At 39.6% G+C, this 24,335-nt stretch overlaps 1 protein-coding gene across 6 annotated transcripts in view; it reads right to left on the bottom strand.

Moving 5' to 3' along the window:
• The window catches only part of SHPRH (SNF2 histone linker PHD RING helicase), a 62,011-nt gene extending 39,351 nt beyond the window's left edge, over positions 1-22,660 (bottom strand). Inside the window, exons 1-14 of one of the 6 annotated variants that reach the window (XM_064649045.1) lie at positions 22,527-22,660; positions 19,530-20,199; positions 19,030-19,159; positions 17,553-17,657; positions 12,071-12,289; positions 11,676-11,754; positions 10,761-10,911; positions 8,875-8,980; positions 8,098-8,354; positions 6,047-6,742; positions 3,510-3,761; positions 2,624-2,702; positions 523-686; positions 176-432 (exon numbers count right to left, since the gene is read on the bottom strand). In XM_064649045.1, the coding sequence (XP_064505115.1) occupies positions 176-432; positions 523-686; positions 2,624-2,702; positions 3,510-3,761; positions 6,047-6,742; positions 8,098-8,354; positions 8,875-8,980; positions 10,761-10,911; positions 11,676-11,754; positions 12,071-12,289; positions 17,553-17,657; positions 19,030-19,159; positions 19,530-20,168 (3,134 nt within the window). In that variant the 5' untranslated portion in view covers positions 20,169-20,199; positions 22,527-22,660. Of the gene's footprint in view, positions 1-175; positions 433-522; positions 687-2,623; positions 2,703-3,509; positions 3,762-6,046; positions 6,743-8,097; positions 8,355-8,693; positions 8,712-8,874; positions 8,981-10,760; positions 10,912-11,675; positions 11,755-12,070; positions 12,290-12,665; positions 12,794-13,673; positions 13,713-17,552; positions 17,658-19,029; positions 19,160-19,529; positions 20,200-21,976; positions 22,088-22,526 lie in introns of those variants that run through there. The other 5 variants (XM_064649046.1, XM_064649047.1, XM_064649049.1 and 2 more) reach the window with 5 other exon arrangements.
• Positions 22,661-24,335: the final 1,675 nt, after the last annotated feature.

The following is a 24,335-nucleotide window of genomic DNA, read 5'->3' on the forward strand; positions in this document are numbered from 1 at the left end:
TGCACCCATTCGTCTTCTGAGGTCACATTAGCTTGGTGTACCATATTTGCACATTTAATTAAAGAAGCCTAAAATTAGGCTTGAGATGAGTACTGTGCAAGATCTTGCACTGTTGGGGGCAATCAGAGTTTTTCTCTGGATAAAGCAGGCCATTTAAGAAATGACAGAAATTCACCTTTTCTGTAATGGCAAGAACTCTCCCCGAACAGCTTGTGGATGACAGCAGGCCTGCCTCAGCCGTAGCAATGGGTATAGTATGGAAGTCACAGTTCTTCTATCTAGGCTGCTAAGCTTAAGAGTCCAGTCTGAAATCTTCCTGAGTTTTGCCAATGCATCCTGGCAGCACACCTCATGCTGGCGATGATAGAAGTGTCTCTCCACAGGAGAGAAGTGAAGCCAGTGTATATTTTCTGTCTGAGGGGGTATTTGAATCTGCAATTAAAGAAGAAAATAAGTAATTTTACAAATAAAACTATTGATAAATGATGTTCAGGAATTTTAAAACTCAGAACTCTTACTTACTTGGTCAATCACATCCTTCTTTGCTGATCTCCACATTATCTTCGCAATTAGACTGTAAAGAGGCCGGGGATTTTTCCTACAATAAGGTCGATATAAAAGTTGGTCCCACCAATGTTTGACCCAGTAAGGATCAACTCCAAGAAAAAGGACTAATCCATACAGATCTGCCAAGAAAAGAAAGTGTTTTAGTACAGTGTTTGTGTTTTAACACTTCACAATATGCCTTCAAAAAATTAACTTTCATACAAAGGCTACCAGGCATAATGACCCTCTGGTCATTATCTTCTGCACTTCTTTTCCAGTCATTTTCTCATCAAAATATTTAATTTTAGGCAAGGGACTGGGCAGGGGAAGGTGGGGGTTCTCTCCTTTAGCTAGCTGTTGATTTCCACACAACTTGCAAGAATATAGCTATTTGTGAGACACTTTCCCAATTTCAAGTTTAGCAGAAAAAAGCGACAAATTTAAACCTATTCAGAGCACAGGCAAGAGGCAGAAATTACATGACTGCATATGGTTAACAGGGCCTGCCAGGATTTTCTAAACCAACATTGCTCAGTATCATTACTTCACAGCCTGCTGTGCACCAACTGTTTGCTGCCCACCACCTAGAAGGGGCTGCAATTCAGAAGACTTTCACTTCTCTGCTAAGACATAAAGAAGTAACAAAAGACACTTTGTTTTCTTGCTAACTGAGAGAATACAATTTAATTACTAATTCTGCCTAATTCAGAAATCCATCACTTTTTGGAATGAAATTTAAGGACATTCTGACTTTAAACTTGTGCCTAAATCTCAACAGAAAAATACAGAAGCACACATTTAAGTGCTGCAAGCGGACAGTGCCAAAACAGAGATATGTGATGGTACCTTGTAGTTCCTAAAGATCTGGTGGCTACATTCCTTTTTCTGTTAGGTTTATAGCAATTTTGTATTCAGCTGAAAGCATCGCGACATTCACCAAATACATCATAGACCAGGGGAAGAAAAATCCTGGGAATCATTTCTATGCAAGAAGCAATTGTTTACCCAGAGGTCCTATCCAACTGTATTACAGCAGCAGTGTCACAGATTGAAATGAGTCAGCAGCTTTCATCCCCTAAGTGAATGGAGGCTGCCTTAACATAGCCTGAGAGACTGTCAATACGTATTATGCACAATACGACATTTCAGATATTTATTAAATCAAGACTATCACACATAAGGACTTGAAGAAATTAACCATGACAATAAAATCTATCAGTTCCTTCTACGGGGTTTGACTTATTAACTACATATTCTCATAACTATAGTGCGTATTTATAAATTTAATTCACAATTCCATAATGAAATAATCTACAATATTGACTTTAGTAATTTGGTATCCATGTAACAGTCCACAAATGCTTACACTGATTTATCCACTTTAAAACTCCCTGTCTCAGCGTGTACTATATATTCCTAAATCAATCAGAGAACAGGGAGACGGAGAAGTTAATCAGTTCCCTTTCTTTTTTCTATCTCTCTGAAGCCTGTCTACAGAAACTGAGTACCTCACAAAAATGACAAAATAAATGACACCTGCTAACATAACAGCTACCTACTTCACACATCTCAATTCATTAAGTCCTTACATAAGGACTTAAGACAGTTTCATAAGCTTTAGCATGATTTCCAGAATTTATATTCATGGCAGTTGATGCCCACAGCAGTTCATACGGGGCTATGCAAAAAGCAAATACAGCTTTGCTTGCTGTATTTGACAGCTTAAAGGATTCTGTAACCAGAGCAGACTACCTATAGCTGCAATAGAGAAGTGTTAATATTTACCCACTCTAAGTGAAAACTGAAGAACAGACTTGAATCAGCTGTTGGACACACAGCTTCTCTGCTGTCCAAAGTATCTGTCTAACTAAGGGAGACAAAAAGATTCCAGCTCTGCAATTTTTATATTGATAAAAGTATTGATGGCTTTATTACATGCTTAAAGTTTATGGCTTACCAAATCAGAGTACCTAATCAATTCAAAGCAAAACAAGGAGATGTTTTAACTGCTTCAAAGCACTACCTAATTATCAGCATAGGGAAATTCCACAGATGACACTGCTACATAAAATCTCACCTTCTAATCCTCGCTGCACAGGAGTACCACTGACACACCAGCGATTGATTCCACTTAAACGGAGTGCCATTTCAGCAGCCTAGTAAAAGGAAATAGAGCCAATGGTAGGAAATGGAAAACAAAGAGTAGAACACAGTCTGACAACATGTGGACCTTATTTTTGAGAAGTCTGAACATCTTTTCAGTATGTAACATTAGCAGATTAGAAGCAGCATCAGTACAACATATTATGAAAATGTATATAAAATTTTGGAGCTTTTCTGAAGGTAACTGAGAACTGACAAAAGCCATGTCCTCTTCTGAGTAATCAAGTGCAATTAAGAGTTCACAGAAGTCAAATAGATAGCAAAAGAAAATGTATGTTAAAAAAAAATAAAAAAATTAAAGCCCATAAGCCATTACGTAAGTAGCATTTTTATCTTTCTGTCTTGGGCAAAAAGATTGGACAGACACTAATTAAAATAATCTCCCCCTGCAGACTGTATCTCTTGAGTTTGCAGACAGACTGCTGACTATTTTAGCTTCTAGACCCAAAGGACATGTCTATGCCTCTGAATCATACCACTGAACAGGCTAGTGTCTTGTTTGAAGCTATCAAACACTGTACACAACACAATGATCTAGTTCTTTAAACTGTCAGTATAGATTATATGTTAAGTATTTTTTGAGCTGGATAAACTTCACAGTCTGCCAAAATTCCAGCAGGAGAACCATTTAATAGTAAGTATCTCCAAGAGAAAATTCACTTCTACAGAACAAGTGACAAGGACAAATTACTTGAGTGCACTGAACATTAAGAGGGGGAGAGGAAATCTACTGTATTATTTACAATAAACTCGTCAAAACCTTTTCAAGTTAAATAAACACACCACCAGGAATGTCATACCTTTGCAGTAGTGCATTCAACCATTTGTGCTTCATCGAGGCAGATCCTCCACCACTCCACTGCTACTAAGGGGCTTGGGATGGCCATGTACCGCTTCTGGTTCCTGAAGCGGCGCCCATCTTCGCTGTTGCTGTGGGGGATGTCCACATAGTTCAGTTCAGTGCGCAGGACATCATACGTGGTGATAACCACCTCCTGCTCCGCCAACATGTGTGGCTGCAAAAAGCCATGCTTCTTCACACCTTGATACACCTACATAGATTTATATTCAATAGCACAACAGCAAAGAAGAAAACATCAGAGATACTTTAATAAAAATGCCAAAATATCAGTACAGCTTAGTATATGCATGCTTCTAGCAGTGTTGCTCATTAATATGAAACCATTCATAAAATCTGTACTCATACACTAGCATGGTGGGAAATACATCTAAGTATATATATATAATTTAATGGATGATTAGGCAAAGACAGAGAGATGCATCAAAATATATAATAACTAGAAATGATACTCTGAGTAAAGTTTTATCTACAAAAGGATTTCTGTGGAGACTTACGAGATGAAAAGAATACCCTAGTGAGAAACAATCCGTGTGCATCAACAGAATATTTTTATAAACCTTTCATACTGACATTTGTTCTATTATCAGAAGTACTTTTCTTATCTCCCTCATAATTTTAAGCCAAAACCTTTCAGAAGCATACAAAAAATAAAATAACTGCTCTTTACCCCTTAATGATCAGCACATGACTTCACTGTTAATCATACCTTTTCTTCCAGTAATAATCTTTCTCTACATTTGTGCATAAGGCAATGGTGTTTCTGTCAATTGAAAGAAACACCTGCAGAGAAGTTCCTTCTTTTCAGCCTCAGAGTGGAACAACAAAGCATGTGCAACCAGGTCATTGCACATGAAAAAAAAAGAGAGAGAAGGGAGGGTGGGAGGGGAAGAAAAAAGAAACAAACAAACCAAAAGGAGCATGCTCACTGAAGCAAACAAGAAGAAATAAATAGCTGTCAAAGTCTAATGATTTCTTCAAGTATTTATTAACAGATTTTCTGGAGGTTTATAACTTGGCCAAGGTTTGGTTGTTTTCACAGCAGCGGGAAAAGACAACCTGCCACAAAGCAAGACCTACTGATGAATTTTAATTTCTTGTTTATTACATAAAACCATTAGAATTTCCCACGGGTTGTAGGCAGTTGGAAGAGTAAAAAGCACACTTCACAAGCAATGCAAAAGCTGTTAACATGGGAAACCGGTTCTTTTAAACATCTCCACATTTTTAAACACCTCCACTACCTTCGTTTTACCTCTACAGAAAATAACTCCCCAAATTTTCATTTTGAAGCAACACTGAAAACAAGTCTTGCTTACAGTTGGCAGTTAAAGGAAAATGAAAACAATCACCTAGAATCGAAGGTGTCACACAGGTTCAAGTAGTGACAGTCAGTATTTAAACTATTTTACTGTTATCATGTAAATCTATTTCTGACAATTTTCATCCAAGCTGGTATAAAATTTGGACTGGGCTCTAGAAAAACCATGTGAGTTTTACACATTTATGCACTAAATCTAATAAGACTGATCACACATATGGCACTGGAGGCCTAGAATTCACTTATACATTGGGTGTCTATGCATAACAGCTAAAGGTACAAGATATATCCCTGAAGACAAAGTTATATCAATCTACTACTACTGTTATTTTATTCAAAATATATGGGATCTATGGTTTTCAAAGCACTAGATCATTACAAAGGTTCTTGACTACTAAAAATATGAAGGACAAAACTTGACTACATTGGTAGTAAAAGACAATGGCTACCCTTGAATACTGTGATAACTATATATTAAAAAATCCTGTATAGCCTTATTTACTGTAAGTATAATAAGGTTTATTTTAGTGACAGGGCTATTAGAAATAAAGTAAAAGGATAATACATGGTCTCCAAATAAGCAACATCCAAATAAATATACAGATGTTACAGAGGCAATGCCCAAGTTGTAAGGGTGTTGTTTCCAGTAAACACCAAGACACAAGACTTCTTTCATAAAGCCCAAGAACCAGAAATGCAAAACTATACTCTTTACCTACTGAAACATTTTTTAGCTAGAACAAAACAAGAAGCAACAATCAGAGAGCTGCTTAGTTGCAAGTGTACAGTGAGACAACACTCAAACAGTCAGGCCTTTTTAAGTTCCTTGGTAGTCTTTCAAACAGCCTTCCCTCTCAGAAATCACCTGTTGTTGCAACTGCTCAAAATTTGCTTCCATTTTCTATAGATACCTAGTCCACTGTATTATCTCCCAGTGACCAACTAAAAAAGAAAAAAGTTAAAAACTAATTGCAGACAGTCTTTCTAGGACACCAATGAACCATGTGATGCCAAAGCATAGATCTACAGCAGAAAATGCAGAATGCTAACACAGAGGACAAAGAGACCTCTGAACTTCAAGTAACACAAAATGTCTGACAGGAAGCCCTGAGCTTTGATAAAATAACTCTCCAGAACATGAAGCTATATAATCTTACCAGAACGCGAAGAGAAGATGATCTTACATGCCTATTGATCTCATCTACCCACTGATGACAAATAGAACTTGGAGAAATTATCAGAGTCGCTCCTGTGGGAACTGGTTTCATTGCCACAAGGCAATGGGGACAGTAGAAGGGCCTGCTCTTCAGGTTTTCCTCTTTGTAGTTTACACATTCTGCATGCTGCCATAAGTAGCATTTCAGGCACTGCACACGAGCTTTGTAGTCAGCCAATCCAAGCTCACCACAGATGCATTCGAAACGATATTCAGAGGTATTAAATGGAAATACAGAACTGGTATGTTGTACACTACTGTCAGCATGTTCTTGGGAATGTGAGGACGGGACCTTTGGGATTTCCTGCTGGACATCGGTTGTAGTTTTAGAAACATCAAAATCAGGATGGCTACTCATGTCACTGGAGACAAGGAGGCTGCCACGCAAATCAGGAGATTTTGGGATGACAGTTTCCTGCTTAACATTATTCTCTTTTACAGAGTTCTCATGATCTGGTTCAGATTTCTTGTTATTTTTGCTAGGTGTACAATAATCATGTTCTTCCATGGCAATATCCACTTGTGAAGCAGTTTTACAGATGTGTTCAGATGTGATATCACTATTTTTTGATTCTTTGGTTTGAGTTTTAGCATCAGTCAGCTGCTTCTTCTGAGTATTTTCTGAAGTCTTTGCTACCTACAAAGTAAAATTAACCAAGAATGTCAGACTTTACATACAAAATTGTCCAGTGCTGTTTAATGTCTACCAGTGCTATTTAATATTTCCATTAATGACACAGACAAAGGGATCTAGTGCACCCTCAGCAAACATGCAGATGACACCAAGCTGAGTGGTGCAGTTGGCACACCTGAAAGGCAGGATGCCATCTGGAGGGACCTGGACAAGTTCGAGAAGTGGGCCCATGGGAACCTCATGAGGGTTAAGAAGGTCAAGTGCAAGTTACTGCACGTGGGTTGGGATAACCCCCGGTATCAATACAGGCTGGGGGATGAACAGATCGAGAGCAGCCTGAGGCAGGACTTGCAGGTGCTGGTGGATGAGAGGCTGGACATGAGCTGGCAACATGCACCCGCAGCCCAGAAAGCCAAACATATCCTGGGCTGAGTCAAAAGCGGTGTGACCAGCAGGGCAAGGGAGGTGAATCTGCCCCTCCACTCCACTCAGGTGAGATCCCACATGGAGTACTACATCCAGCTCTGGGAACCCCAACATAAGAAGGTCATAGACCTGTTGGAGCAAATCCAGAGAAGGGCCACCAAGATGATTAGAGGGATGGAGCAGCTCTCCCAACGAAGAAAGGCTAAGAAAACTGGGATTGTTCAGTTTGAATAAGAAAAGGCTACAGGGTGACCTAATTTCAACATTCCAGTACATGAAGGGACTATTTACAAGAGTGTTTAGTCACAGGATAAGGGGGAATAGCTTTAATCTGAAAGACAGTAGGTTTAGATTAGATACTAGGAAGAAATTATTTACAGTGAGGGTGGTGAGACACCGGAACAGCTTCCACAGAGAAGTCCCTGAAAGTGTTCCAGGCCAGGTTGGATGGGGCTTTGGGCAACCTAGTCCAGTGGAAGGTGTCCCCATGGCAGGAGGGGTTGGAAAACAGATGATTTTTAAGGGCTCTTCCAACCCAAATTACTTTCTCATCTTTTTTTTTTTAACCATATAAACACATCAGGACATAGATATTATGATTTTGTATCAATTTCCAGTTTGAGGATTTGGTTAATGTTTAGCCGTGTTTAAAAAACACCTTCACAGTAGGAACAATGCAACTTCCAGTGCCACTATTTTACAAGATTTATGACAGATGTAGATAATACTTTAGCACCAAATTTGATCTATGTATGACTTCTGCTTCTTTACTCATGAATGTCAAAGTAAATGCTGCTGTTTTCTTCATTTTTACCAATAAGTTAGCATCACTGAACTAGTGCACACACACAACACAGCTCCAAGTAGCACGCAATCAGTAGAAAAAAGATCAGTCTTTGCAACATTGATGTAACTGTGGCAGCACATTTTACCTGCTCTTTGGTTCTTTCTCGCTTCTTCTGTTCCTTGTAATTCTTTCCCAGCTTGAAAGACCCAGCCAGACCATGTCCTTTGACTTGCTCTACTACATGTTCTGCAATTAGCTTTTCCAAAGTTCTTTTGAGAAGCCGTCTATTTCTCTGTGTGTCATACCTATAAATAGCACTGATGTACTTAAATATTGCAACGATGGATGCTCCTTTCTTCACATTCATTTCTTTTACAGCTGTTAATATCATCACTCGTAAGCCTGTATGTAGAATCAAAGCAAAACAACTTACAGCTCAGATAAAATGAAAGTTACCTCAGAGAATGCATATTAAGGGAACTCTAAACATAGTGTTCATCTAAAAAAATGCAAACCAAAGACAGACAGCAGTTTTGACAACGCTTGACTTGAGGCAGCTCTGCAAATTGCTATTTTGCAGTGAATCCAAGGCAATATTTGACAGTAATAGAAATAAGTCACTCCATTTTCTTACTGAGGTGTAAAAAAGATAGTGTATTTCAGTTAAATGCATAAACTCTTTTACAAAGACCTTTAGTTATATGGAGCTCTGTAGCTCAGAGTTCTGAGTTGCTAACTTACTTTTAACTGTGAATCACTTGTTTGTAGCATGCAATCCCACATGACAGTGCCCAGCAAAAGAATCATTTCAATCATTTCATTCTGAAGAAGTGAAGAGTAATCTTGAGCTCATAGTCAGTGGCCAATATAAGACTTAATGCCAAAAACAAAATACATTTTAAAAGTCATCAGAAATACTTACTGGGATATTGTATTTTTTCCTTCAATTTAGGCTCCATTTCCTTTGGTTTTTTCTTTTTATTTCCTTCTAAAGGTTGAGGTGGAACAAAGAAGTTCACAAGCTTACCCTAATGCAGAGAACATTAAATAGTTATTAGCTCACGTCTCTTCACAGTCACTCTGACCTTCGTTAATGTTTTCACATATGAAAATAAGCATGAGCTGCTACAGATATATGTTCTGATCTCACCAATTTGCTTAGATAGTTCATTTTTAATGTACAGAATGACACCTCATTCAGTTCAGTTTCTTGGCAAATGGCGTTCAGCACCTACAGTGAGAACAGAAAGAGCAGCCCTGCAAGCCTTTTGGGGTCCTTCACTGCTTCAGAATTAAGTTGCATTAATCTATAGCTGTTAAGTGATCTAGGTTACTGATGAGGGAGGAAAATATATATTTAATATATAGCAAGAAACAAAAAAAGAGGTAAACAATACCTAGGAGGAAAAGCCCTAGTCAGTTGTACAAAAAGTATGTTTTTCTTTTTAGAGTTGTCCTCCTCAATTTTACTCTATTATGAGTGATGCAGGAATAGTGAGTCAATCCAAGGAAATGTATACTCAGAAACTGGCATATAAAGAAGAATCTCAAAGATGGGAAAAAACACAGTGCCAATATTTCTATTATTGTTTTATAGCTATATCCATTGACACTTCACTCTGCCCTGTCCAATTAGTTGCTCTGTAGGATTCTTAAAAAGTAACTGCAATGAAATTCCAGATACTGTTTGAACCCTACAGAGAGTTGAAATAATTGGAGTAACTCTACCATTGGCTTACACAACCCAGGAGTCATCCAAAAAGTCTCTAGTGGAATAAAGCACTTCTGGTTTTACTTTTGTTTGGGGTTTTTTTAGGACATCATACAAAGACATTTTATATTTGAAGACAAGAAAAATACAAATGACAAGAGGCCTTCTGGATTAATGGAATACTACCTTTCAACCACAGGCAATGTCATACAATTTTGCTTATAAAGGTCCCAAAATATTAGCTAAGATGTCTGTCCCAACTACTTGTATCATGAAACAGTTCCACTAACTCCAGCTTTCCAAAAGTTATGGTTTCTAGTTATTGTTGTCAGTTGATGTCCACGTGCATTAGTGCTTATACTCCCCTCTTCACACTCCTCAGTGCTGACTCTCTTATACATTTAAGAATCATCTTATTCTCTCAGAGAATTGAGTACTTTTAACTGATAAAATTACAAGCAGGCAGGAGATCATTATGAATAGACGTAAAATGAAACAGGCTGCCATGAATTCAAAGGTATGGAACCCATGAAGTGGTAAGAGTTTACTTAAGAATAACAGTCCTTTTCCTTCAGAAAGAATTTTTGGTTGCAGTGAATGTGCTAAATTTTTACAGTATGAGTGATGAGGAAAGTGAAAAGATGGAAAACTGTTGCTAAATAAGCCCATTTATTATATGAAATAGAGGGAGAGCAGAAATCTTTATTTACTGAGTGTAAATTGTCTCTATTTTAGCATAGAACGTATGTCTAATGGATGTTTGATACTCATCAATACAAAGAAGTGAAGGAGAGAATGACATCCAACATAGTAAACTAACACATTTATAGACTCCTGAAGCCTGTGTAAACTATATAAGCAGTGCAGTTGCCTGACAACACCCTTGAACAATGGTAAACTATCAACTGCTTCTCATGCAAACTATTCCACCATTTATGCCACCAAGTATCATGTCCTACAAAGGAAAAACTGTCCTTGCAATACAGCTTTAAATACAGAGTTCTACAAACCAGAAAGCACTAAACTCAAGAGAAGTGCATTTGCATTAATTCTGAAAAGCACTTGCTTCATAATAACTTTCATCCTGGTTTCCTTACCTCAGGTAATGTCAGATCATCTTGTTTAATATCTGGTCCAGTATGATTCAGAATAAGAGCCAACACTTCCACTGTTTTTCCAAGACCCATCTCATCTGCCAAAATACCTCCAGGCCACTGGGGTCCAGCAGTTGGGTATTCACGGATAATACTAAAATTCAAGTGCATTCCCAAATGAAAGTCAATAACTACAGAATGGTGTGACAGAAGCACATGTTCAGGAACATGCAGCACAGCTTTAGCAAGGCAAAGTTTGTAGGGTGGGGTATTATCTTTGTTTAGTTTAGATGAGATTAAGAAATGTTAAAAAGCTTTTTGGATGTATAAACCTGAAAAAGACAAATATGTATGCCAGAATTTTTAGAATTGTTTCACCTCCTAATAGGCTTGCCCTGCTAACCTTGGCATATCATAATATTAGTCTCAAAAAACTGAACTATTTTTATATTCACGTATCACAGATCTGACAGTTATATAGGGAAAAACAGAATGCAAACTAGCAATCAAAAGGTTCTATTCTAACCAAATTAACAAGAAAAAAGAAATAGATTTAGTAATGCAATACCCGGCTTTAATAAAAAGCATTATACTGCCCCCTTCCTTTAGACTTTAAACACAGTGGATAAGAAGGTCAAAGTCTCCAATGCCCTAATGTTAACATTAAACCACAAATTTATTGAAATTTAAAAAAAAAAATTACGTCTTCAACTTGAGATTTACATATTTACCTGTGCACTATATATTCCAATTTGTCCTTTTTTTTCAAAATAAAGATATCACTGTTCTAATTCTTTAGTTGCTAACTGAAACACAAGATATGGATTATCTTCTGTCCTTCAGGATAAAGCTACCAATGAGGTTTTCACAAAGTACAACCCTGAGGCGTTCTCAGAAAGAGTAACTATAAAAACATACCAGCCAGTGAATGGATTATAGTAGATTTTTACTCCATCCAGAGTGATCACCTCCCGCCATAAGAAGTGCAGTGCATTTTCTATGAAGAAAGTGTTCATGTTACTATTGTGAGGTTTCTCTATAAACAGCACACTGCTTAGAATTGTTCAGCCTTATTGTGACATTTAGAGACAAAAAGCTGAAGTCTACCTCCACAGAGCTTCATGACCAACAAGGTACATCAGCTGCTGTTCAGCAAGACCTAGCTTATCATTTAGTGTACTAACCAAACAACAGCTTTTATGGAAATAGTAAAGAAATAATTAACAAAACTTCTAATCGAACAGCAAGAAAACATTACTGCTGACAATTACACTTCCCTCAATTATGCAAGTTTTCCAGATCCATATACTTGCCACTGCTTGGAGCATTTGTGTGGTTCTCTCGGTGAAGCATCCAATTCACAGCCTCACTTTGGTATGGCCTCAGAATGGGAATTAATGCAGGATGCTGCACATCCTTTCTAAGTAACTGGATATCCTGCTGATGGGTGTGTCTTACAAAGTCGTAAAGCTCTTCAATATTTTGTCGCTCTAGTTCCATGTCAGATTCTTCTTCATCTTCCTCCAGCTCATCTGTATACACCAAATAATTCAAGATGCTCATTATCAATCAAATTGGGACAACATCTCAGTAAATTTTGCTGCAACATATTTAGTTAACGGATGAAAGCAAGCAAAGCAAAATGACATTTAAACATACGTCATGACTGCACCTAACTCAGCTAGCAGCAGTAGTAAACAATGAGCACTGCTTTACAGATTAATAACTGAAATAAAGTAAAACTATGTAAAATAATAACAACAGTAATAATAGTAATAGCAATGAAAAAGAGAGAGATTAACAAAACCCAAGAAACACAAGTGATGCACAATACAATTGCTCGCTACCCACTGACTGATGCCAAGCCCATCCCCAAGTGGTAACTGGTGGTTCCCAGCCAACTCTCACCAGTTTATAAACTGAGCATGATGTTCTATGGTATGGAATATCCCTTCGGCCAGTTCAGGTCAGCTGTCCTGGCCAAGCTCTCTCCTGGAGTCTTTGGCATCTCCTCACTGGAAGAGCAAGGACTGAAACTGCGGAAAAAGTCCTTGACCTGGGGTAACCATTACTCAGCAACAAGTAACACATAATTGTGTTACAAACATTATTCTCACATTGAACCCAAACACACCGCACTGTACCGGCTACTAGGAGCAAAACTAACTCTATCTCAGCTGAAACCAGGACAGCTGAAAGTTAATCGTAGGGTGTTATGGTGATCACAGATGTATACATAATCAGAAAAGCTCTTTCTTTAGAATTTAGGTATAGAATGACCAGATCTTATTTATTTGATAAAGACCTTCCACTAAACATTTTCAACTAGTACAGAATCACAAATATCTCACATTTCACATTTAAATATTAATATGGGTCAATGACCTTACAGAAAGGAGAAAACCATAGTGAGTTGTCAAGCATTTGTCATTCATTTTTTATGAAATAAAGTCTTTCTTTATAAAAAACCACATTTTAAAAAGCAATACAGGAGATTCTCTTCAGAGAGCTTTCATGTTAAACTTAAGTTATCCATCTGGATAAGAAAATTGTAGCAGTAGGACAACACTTAATTCTCACTACTTGCATCTGCAAAAATTCAGACAAGGCATATTTTGGAAATTAAAAAACCACTTCAAGAGAAGCATGCACCCTTCAGGACAGAAGGCCTACCCTTCTTTTCTACCCTCTAGGAAAGAAGACTTTGTGCTTATGTATTTTTCACAAAATTTGGATATATGGGCATACAAAGAACTTAAGCACTGCAGAAGAAAAATTCATGAAAAATTCAAGGGTCAGCATTCTAGGAAACTGACATAAAGTGAGAGAACAAAAGACTTGGAGGACAAGTTTTAACAGTGTTTTAGTTCTCAAATTAAAAACACTGGTACCAAAAAAATACAGAAAGATACTAACCCTAGCTAGCACTGGAGATAGTCACCTTGCAAAATTTTTCTAAAAAAGAAAAAAAAATTGGAAGCAAGTCAGAGCCATCATTTCCAGCATAAAGTGACCTTAAAGTGACCTTAAAAACTAATAAAACAGCTAATGACAGGCACAATTAAATGAAATTATAATTCCTATGTCTTGGGCTAGCAAAGAAGAGAGGTACCTGGCACAAACACTAGAGAACTTAATCTTAAAATAAGGTTTAGGAGCTGCTAATAGGCTCTTTCATGAAAAAAAAAGCACCCTTTCATTCAAATGGATGGTGAAGGTGAAGAACAAAATGGTGTGCCTAAGTATGGCAGCCATCAGTGCTTTCCCCTAATCCTTTTAAATCAAAGAAACAATTCCAGTGCTTCACAAGGGAAAAGAGAATTCTGAAAGACATTGAGTTTATATATAGTCATGAAAACTATATACATATAAGACTTGCAGTGTAAACCAGGCAATCAGAGTACACATGTGGGGTTATTAATATTATGGCCAAATGAAAAGCACCAAGCAAAGCACTCAGCTTTACATATTAAAGAAACCATTCAAAGGCATCCTCTAACACACATCCCTCACTTTAGGAAAATAGCAGAAAATTAGAATGACTGCAAAGTACAACTTCAATCAATGAATTCAATCTACAATGACACCTATCATTATACTTGCTAAAATAACAGTTTTCAAATCTCACAGTTTTAAGCATAATAAATTGATTTCTATATAAACTAAGTCAATCCAGAATTTTACAGGGGAGCAAAGACTACAATATACTTTAGAGCAATTTTTTTTCATACAATTGGGTATTTTTTGTCCACACCTTTCTTGGTTTTTTCATTCTTTCAAAGATTTTTTTTCCCTGATTAAATGGTTCTATCTACCATAGGGATTTTTTAAAGGATGCTAGGGAAGTTTACCCTTCTCTCAGTTACTTATTTAACAGTGAATATTTAACTATGCTTTCAGTCATTTCAAAATGTAATTCAAAGACACAGGTTTCATCTTAGTCTTTTTTACATTTGAGAAACAGATGTATTGTACTACCTAAAAATTCAGTTTCTCTGACACTTTTCAAGTACTCTTCTTAATTCCTTCAACGACTGAATTACAGTTCTGCTATTGCACCTGAAGAAGGATCTTTCCATTTCCAGATGGCTGTACCTGCATCAATGAAAACGTAATCTTTTTCCCCATTATTCTAGATTAATGGAAAACTTGTTGCTTTGCATTTGGTAGTAAATAACACATACAAATACCACAACCATCTTTATACAAAGAATTTATTCTTCTTAAGAAAATTGAAGGCAAATGTTAAGTAATATGACATTGCCAGCTACTATAGCTCCATGACACTGTAAACACTGGGAAAACAAAACCCAAACCATTTACCATTCACTAGAACAAACAGCAATTAAACAGACATTTTAATCTCCTTTTTTTTTATTTTAATTATAAAGACTATGGTTTTTTTCATATTAAGAAAGCAGCTTGCTGGATCTTTAAGTAATTTATGTCTCTGTGTTCACTGAAGCTACAAGCAGCATGCAATATTATATGGCAGATATGGGATACAAGCTATTATAAAACCAGCTATTTATTAAAGCAAAAAAAATAAATCTCTGCAAACAATTTCCTCAAAAAAGTAAACTCCACTAATTAATTATGCTGACTCATGAAGCTTCTCCATATTCTGCACAGTGAGTGAACCATCTAGGGAAGATGTCCTGCTGGATGCATTGTTCATGAACAAAGAAGGGCTGGCAGGTGATGTGATGACTGGAGGCTGTCTTGGGCATGGCGATCATGAAATGATAGTTTTTGGTTCTTGGAGAAGTAAGGAGGGGTGCCATCAGAACTGCTACCTTGGACTTCAAGAGGGCAGACTTTGGCCTGTTTAGGGGTGTGGTTAACAGAGTCCCTCAGGAGGCAGTCCTGAAAGGCAAAGGGGCTGGACATTCTTAAAGAATGAAATCTTAAGGCACAGGAGCACGCTGTCCCCCTGTGCCAAAAGATAAGGTAGCAGGAAAGACCAGCCTGGCTGAACAGGGAGCTTTGGCTGGAACTCAGGGAAAAAAGAGAGGTTATGACTCTTGGAACAAGCAGCTGGCAACTCCAGAGGACTACAAGGATGTGGTGAGGTTACTGCATTCAATTTTGGGTCCCTCACTACAAGAAAGATACAGAGATGCTGGAGCATGTCCAGAGCAGGGCAATAAATCTGGTGAAGAGTCTGGAGCACAAGTCTTATGAGAAGCGGTTGAGTTAGCTGAGATTGTTTAGCCTGGAGAAAAGGCAGACAAGGGGGGGCCACAGTATTCTCTACAATTACCTGAAAGGACAGTGTAGTGAGGTGGGGGTCAGTCTCTTCTGCCAAGTAACTGAACAAGAGGGAATGGCTTCAAGTTGCACCAGGGGACGATTAGATCAGATATCAGGAAAAATTTCTTCACCAAAAGGGTTGTCAAGCTTTGGAACAGGCTGTGCAGGGAAATGGTTTAGTAACTGTCCCTGGAAGTATTTAAAAGATGTGTAAATGAGGCACTTAGGGACATGGTTTAGTGATGGACTTGGCCGTGCTGGGTTATAGGTTGGACTCAATGATCTTAAAGTTCTTTTCCAACCTAAGTGATTCAATGATTCTATGATTCCATATTAAATATTTTGTCACTATTTTTTTTTTAGATTCCTTACTGCATCTATGCTATGCTTGCCATAACTTAAGATGGAATGCCTACCACAAAGTCTCAAAACCATCTCTAGAAGGATATTAATGGAATGAGTACATAGAGGAAAACAAATATATAAAAATAAAATGTAGGGATTCAGAGGTCATGTCTCTTATTTGTGTAAAACCTTGTGCACAACTCCATCAACACAAGAATTTGCTTATCAGTGGGAAGAACAAGAAACCTCATCTTGGAATGTTGCTGCATAGAGTTCACTTTAGATGGATACTGACAAGTGTTCAAATACAGAAGTACAAGCAATTAAAAAAAAATCAACTATTTCTGTTAAACAGGTGGATTTTAAACATGACTAAGTTGCTAGAAGTGCTTAAAAGGAATACATTCATCAGCATACAATCAAGGATATATTATTTTATGCTACATCAATAAGGAGGTGCTTAAAAACTGTTAGAAAATGAAACTAGTTTCACAGTGTGTAATCACCTGGGGTCTTCCCTCACAAATATTGTTCATTTGTGTGACACACTTTTTCTGAATTCAGAGCACAGCATAATGCACACTGTGGACTTACATAGTGGTTTAACGATCCTGTTTTGTTCTCTAATACTTCCAGGATAACTGTTTACCTTTGATTTGGTTTGACTAGCACTGAACACTAAGGTGATACATTTACTGAACTCTACACCTACCTACTCAACTACAACCCAAGTTGCAACAATTAGCAAAGAGGCCATAATTTTTTTCTTCTGCATTGCTCTATATTTATCTATTGAATTTCTACTGAAGTTGCACTGCCTAATCTGCTTGCAAGCTTTTAGTTGTTGTTCATCTCTGTTATGCTGAATAATATATTTAAACTTTGTTGATAGCATTTCGCCAATCGCTCTTTTTCTCAAAGCATACATTAAGCTGCACATGCCTTTGTAGGACTTGACTGGTGATTACCAATCATTTATTTCTCCTCTCCACAACAGCTATTTTACTTAGCCATTTAAACAGCATTCATTGGCATAAAATCAAGACTCTGTTGTTATTTTATGCTACACCCAAAAAGTACATGGTGAAAAATGGTCAGAATATTTACCATTTGGCAACACAGCTGCTTTATGAACCTGAGCTGGTTACATGGCTTCTGAAAAGTTAAGACATAACAACTAGCAACCCAATCACTCACATCCACATTCTTGCTCCAGTAACTTTGAGGTGTATGTCTTCCCTTCCAGCAAATGCCTCTTCACTTGTAAGCAGCACTGAACCACGTAGTCCATAAAAATATATCCTTTAGAGTAGTGAGGACAGATGCCTCAGATTCCAGCAGAAAATTATTCTGCATCTCAGAATAAGTCACTGGTCATTTTCTTTGCAAACAATCTCTTTCCCCAACTCTTCCTCAATGAGAAGATATGCAGAGAAGAAAAATGTGCTTTCTGCTATAGCATTACTTTATTTCAGCATTCTATCATATGCCTTAGTCATCTCAAGTCTATGAATTCTCTGGCAAATATTCTGCTTCTAATGCATGTATGATGACGTATTTCTCCTAATACATTTAAAACCATTACTATTCATTTCTATACCTTAAACTACTTATACTTCAGACTTCCTGGATCTGCTTTATTGTGCTTTTAAACTTACACTGACATGTCTGTGTCAGTCAGATTACTTCAGTTTTTGAAAGGATGACTTCTTATGTGCAATATCTTCCCTTCCCCACATACTTAGCTATACTGGCCCATCCCTTGGTACACCTCAAGTCTCTTCTTACAGTTCCACGTTTGTTCTTCGCAGCAAGTAAGGATGTTCAGATTTTATTCTGTTAGCATTCATTTTAAGCTTCTCTTTAGCAAGTTGCCTAATTTTTTACACAATTCTGCCTTTTTAAATTAAGTACAACTGTATGGGGGTGCTAGGCTTCTCTTGCTTCTGCAAGAACCCTCAAACTCAGAATACTACAGTCACTGTTATTGAATCAGTCTTCAGCTCAAATTTTGAATCAACACTACGCTCAGGAACAAGACTGGTTTTTTTCACAAGTTTCCTAAGCCATCATTTATCACTCTATAAATCTGTATTACTACTGACTATATTCTGGCAAACATATCTTCAATTCCAAAATGACAACAAGGCTCGAAGTTGTAAATCTTTTGTGGTATATTTTCAGAACTGTCATAAAGCTGCATTTTGTAGTGGTTTACGTTATAACTGCTATACAATATAAAACACACAGAAATCTATTCCATAGTTTTGTGATAGGCACCAACCTGGGAACAAAATTTTTCCAAATTTAATTCCTGGTTCGTTTAAACAGTTCCTGTGTAACTCGGAGAAGCTACTGTAGATCTGTTCAACCAACCCACAAGAATCAGTGAAAACTGTATTTACTCCCAAAAAGGTAAGGACTCAAACATCTCTGTGTTTCAGTGCCTTATCTGTACAGAAGAAATATTATCACCTCTAATTTCAGCATAAACTAATTAGCATATGATTAATGGTCAGATAATAATATTGACATACCTAATAACATTACCTTGAAAGTAAAAGTCAGTCTAGATGGCAGGAATAATTACCATTTTCCTTACATTTAAAACTACCACACAAGACACACTTTAATAACAAAAACTGTTTGTCAACAATCAACTTTATTGCATTACCTGGAATTAAAAAACTGTAGAACTTTTCCATGAGTTTTTGAATCAGCTGATTGGCTTTTTTGGGCCTTCCACCTCCATCACTGAGAAACTCTGGTTTACTTAGCCCAGCTTCAAGAAGGTAAATTCCAACCTGTGAAAGGGTTAATAATTTAATTAGCTGTTAAAATTACAAGAATATTATAAACAGAAGAACATGAAAATAACAACAGTGCTTTGAAAATCAGCACGTATAGACAGATATAATAAATCTACTAAAAATACCATATAGAGGAATTGTAACTAAAAGCTTCTGTGATTCCTTTGGGTAATGCATTGCTAATAGTGAAAAAGTAAAAAGTCATTTTCAGAAAAAAAACCACTGAAAACATTACAAAAGCATGTAGAAACTATACATTTTCATCACATTATAAAATATATGGTAGCTGCCAGACTTTGTTGTTCAGAGGTTTCTATTTTACATTTCAAACAGAAAAACTTTCAAAATGTATACAAATGCATACCTTTAAAGTCTGAGCCTCTCCAGGTCTTTGATAAAGTCCAATTATCTTCTTCTTTTGCAACCATCTCAAGCCTTCCAATATTTCACCACTTAAAGTTGGTTCCACCAAAATACGTTGTTCATAAGCACCCAGGTATTCTTTAGTTTCATTACTACACTCTTCTTCACTTCTTTCATGAACACAGACCTGCAGCTGATCGTCAGAGTCTCCTCTCATTAAAGTAAAGCTCCTTTCATGGAATTCGTCAGCTAGAATTTGTTCAGAAGGAAGATGTAGAGCAAATTCTCCCAACAAAACCTTCCAGGACCCATCTGCACGGTATGGCAAGACTATAATATTCAGCTGTACAGACACAGGAGTCAAGATGGAATAAGAGTCTTCTTCATCATTAACTGTCAAAAACTTAACAGATTTTGAGCCACTGCCTTCTTTTTGTACAAGATCTTCATCAGTGCTATCATCATTTATAACAACGAAGGATGCAGAAGTGCTTGGAACTGGAACATGGTCCTCATTAGTCACTTCATCATCTAATGTTACTATCTCATTTCTCCGGTCTTCATGCATGTTCCAGCAGAGCTTTTTCTTCTTCTCCTCATCTACTTTCGATGGAGGTGCGCGTTTTCGTCGACTACTCATTTTGTTGTTTCCTCAACAGTACTTTCAGTCCCTGCAAAATGAAGTAAATCAGTCAGCAATAAGCATTATAAAATCAAATGCCCACACTAAAATTTTACCATGTAACAGTAGCTAAACTTGCAAAATGTTCAGACGCAAACATAAGCAGTAAAAACTCTAATTGTTCAAAAGTATTAGTTTTACAGACCCTCTCCTATTCCTGTGCCATCACACAAAACTGGACATGAAGCATTGCCTTGTGCTAGATCTTATAATTTTGCCAAACAGCGACAGACAGAGATCAACAAGAATGTTTCATTTCACAGCTGTTACTCAGACTCTGTGGGACAGATATAAACCAAGAAGCAGAGGAATCCTCAAAGATGGGGGTGGAGGGAGACAGCAAAAGAAACTCCACAAACAAAAGTGCAGGAAGTACAGGAGATTTGGGGGCGGGTGTCGGGAAAATACACAAAAAATTCCTCTTTCCTTTCAAAGCCTAACATAGGCATGAAATTTTAAGCAAACTTGACACAGGGCTAGTCTGAAGCTGCCATTACATAAAATATGGTTTAGAGCCTAAGGTATCAAGTTCTGTCCTTCGAAGTCCCCAGTGACCTTCCTACTAGTATTCAATACTTTATTTTCCCAGAAAACTGTGCATCCTGGGACCTGAATACACAAACTGCTTACAGAAGAGCCTTTAGTTATTCTATTGCATTTCAGTGGGACCAATCATCAAACTAAATGGATAGTTGTATTCATTTTGACTAACTGCAAAGTCAAGTCAAGATGCACATCTAAATTCTTGACTAAACCTGGGCATAGAACAGATTTTGTGGATAAAATACCAGAAAATAAAGTACACATGCTAAACATTACATAGGAGGAAGCAGATTATGGAATATTAGACCCATCTGAGAAACTAATAACTACATACTCAAAACTACATGCTCATAATTAAATACTAGAATAAGTAGTAACTTTCTTTTTAAAAAGAGACTTTTTATAAGGAGCCTGAACCCAATAGATCTAGGACCTCATTTTATACTCTGTCAGTAAAGATGGGAAAATATTTAGATATCTGTGTCAATTCAGCTTCTGCATACAACTTATAAAGGAATGTAGGAAGATGAGAGGAAAGTATTCCAAGCTACTAAATCCAGTACACCACATCCTAATGTTAAAGGCATTTATGCTGGAATAGGACAGAATTCTTATAACTCTGAATAATTTTAGAAGGGTCTTCAGGAAAAAAAACAACAACCAAGACCAAAACAATAAACAAACACTGTTTGATGATTTATGAAAGCCAAAGGAAACATCCTGGAATACAGAAATCTTGCCTGTTTGAATTTCAAACACAGAATCACAGAATCAATTAGGTTGGAAAAGACCTCAGAGATCATCGAGTCCAACCTATGACCGAGCACCACCATGTCAAAGTAGACTGTGGCACTAAGTGCCACATCCAGACTTTCCTTAAACACCTCCAGGGACGGTGACTCCACCACCTCCCTGAGCAGTCCATTCCAGTGTCTAATCACTCCTTCTGTGAAGAAATTCTTCCTAATGTTCAATCTAAACCTCCTCTGGCACAGCTTGAGGCCATGTCCTCTCATCCTGTCGCTGCCTGCCTGGGAGAAGAGATCGATTCCCACCTTGCCACAACATCCTTTCAGGTAGTTACAGACAACAGAACTGAGGGAAGGCGAGTTTTTCAAAGTAATGCCCATGCACACGAAGCGATGCTGACAGTAATCGGAGCCAACCCTGACGGGAGCAAACACCGCACTTAACCCAGAGGCAGAGGGATCCCTAGGGCATACCGGAATGCACGTGGACGCCAGCCTGGGCACCGCACTCTGACGAGCAAAGCGGGAGAACCGCTCTGTGTGAGTGAGAGGCGTTTAAAACTCCCGCGACCTGGAGACGACCGTGCCCACACCCCGCAGCAGCAGCACCCCTGCACAGCGGGGCCCGTGAGGCGACCTGGGGCTGAACGCTGCACCGAGCGCCCCAGAACCCCGGGCCAGGGGCCTCCCCCCCCCCGCGCCCCACCGCTGGAACGCGGGCACAGCTCGTTGTCTCGAGCGAGGAAAGTCACCTGAAGGCTGGGAAGGCGAGGCCAGAGGGATGAGACACTCCGCGACAGCCCCTGGAGGGGTCCACGCGGAGGGGTGACCCGGCCCCGCCGCACCCCCGGTCACCGCGCAGCTGGCCCGCGGCACCCACTGCTCCCCGCACAGGCGACTCGCCCAGGCCCCGGGCCGCCCAGCCCCGCCGCCCGCGGCACGGCCGCTCACCGCCCGGGTGGCGACCCCTCGGAGCCGCGAGGGTGAGGGGCGAGGAGAGCGGGGCTCGGAGCCCCGGACGTACCGAAGCGGTGACGCTGCGGCCCCGGCGACCGTGGCTACTCCCGGCTCGGGCAGGGCCCCCCCGCGCGGTGGCGGTGGCAGCGGGGGCGGTGGCGGCGGGGGGGCGGCGGCGGGGGGGCGGTGCGAGGGGGGCGGTGCGGGGGTCGCGACCCTTCGGCCCCGGGCGGTGCCCGACGGAGCCCCCGGCGGGGAGCGGAGGGCGGAGTCAATGGGGAGGGGGCGGGTACGAGAGTGCGCGCGCACCCGCGCCGGCCCGGCCGGCAGCCAATGGGCTCCGAGGACAGTGACATTTGCTCCGCCCACCCCGCGCGCCGGCGGAAGAAAGCGACAGGAAAAGTGGAGGGCAGCGCAGGCGCAGTGGGTGCACCCTGGTGAGGGGGCGGGGAAAACGCCCTTGCCCTCAGTGGGGCGGGGCCGGGCGGGCACGTGCTGTGACATCACAGGCGGTGGGCCGGTGCGGTGCTGGGAGGTGGATCCTCAGGGAGGAGTGAAGGTGAGAAATCGTGTGTGATCCAAGTAGCGCACGGGAAGTTTCTCTTGAACGTGAGGAAGAACTGTACTGTGCGGATGACCGAACGCTGGAACAGGTTGCCCAAAGAGACTGTGGAGTCTCCTTCACTGGAGGTACTCAAGAACCATCTGGACACAATCCTGTGCCATCCAGTGTGGGATGACCCTGTTTGAGCAGGGGGATTGGAGCAGATGACCCACTGTGGTCCCTTCTGACCTCACCCATTCTGTGATTCTGTGGGTGAAACACTTGGGAGGAGAGAGGACACACTAAGGGCTGTTAAGACTGTGTGAGAAGAGCAATGTAAAGAGTGAGTTTCTGGGCTGTCAGCACTGCGGAAAGGCAAAATCAGGTCAACCAATTTTTAATGATAAATACCATTTCAGTAAAACCTGTGAAAATATTTAATCCTCTCATGAAGCAGCTGAAGGACTGCCAAGCCAGTGGTTTGGAGTTCCCTTAGGAGGCTTTCTGTCTCCCTCCTAAAAGAAGATCTTGATAAAAGACCCTAATTTCTTATTTTGTTTTTTAAATGAAGTTCTTTTATTTCTGGATGTGCCTTTTGGGATTTAGCTATTATGAATCAATAGGTTGGAAAAGACCTCAGAGATCATCAAGTCCAACCTATGACAGAACACCACCATGTCAAGTAGACCATGGCACTAAGTGCCACATCCAGTCTTTCCTTAAACACCTCCAGGACAGTGACTGTCCTGGAGCAGTCCATTCTAGTGTCTAATCAGCCCTTTTGTGAAAAAATTTTTCCTAATATTCAACCTGAACATCCCCTGGCACAGCTTGAGACTGTGTTCTCTCATCCTGTTCCTAGTGGCCTGCCAGAAGAAGCCACCCCCCACCTGGCTACAACCTCGTTTCAGGTAGTTGTAGAGTGATAAGGTCACCCCTGAGCCTCCTCCTCTCCAGGCTAAACAAGACCAGCTTCTTCAGTTGCTCCTCATATGACTTATGCTCCAGTCCCCTTAGCAGCTTTGTTACCTTTCTCTGCCCTTGCTCCAGCACTTCCATGTCCTTCCTGAAGTGAAGGGCCCAGAACTGGACACAGTACTCGTGGGGTGGCCTCACCAGTGCCAAGTACAGGGGGAGATCACTTCCCTGATCCTGCTGGCCACATTATTTCTCATACAGGCCAGGATGCCTATTGATTCAATCCATAAGATAGTGAGCAACAGAAGTTATGTACTTCTCTAGGAAGTGATGAAGCAACCTTGTTTCACTCCCTCATGGTATGCAACCATATGCCTGGGTAGGTAGCTCCATCTAAAGGTAGGACATCCAGGT

Source organism: Pseudopipra pipra, chromosome 3 (genome assembly GCF_036250125.1).
Source record: "Pseudopipra pipra isolate bDixPip1 chromosome 3, bDixPip1.hap1, whole genome shotgun sequence".
Lineage (NCBI taxonomy): Eukaryota > Metazoa > Chordata > Aves > Passeriformes > Pipridae > Pseudopipra > Pseudopipra pipra.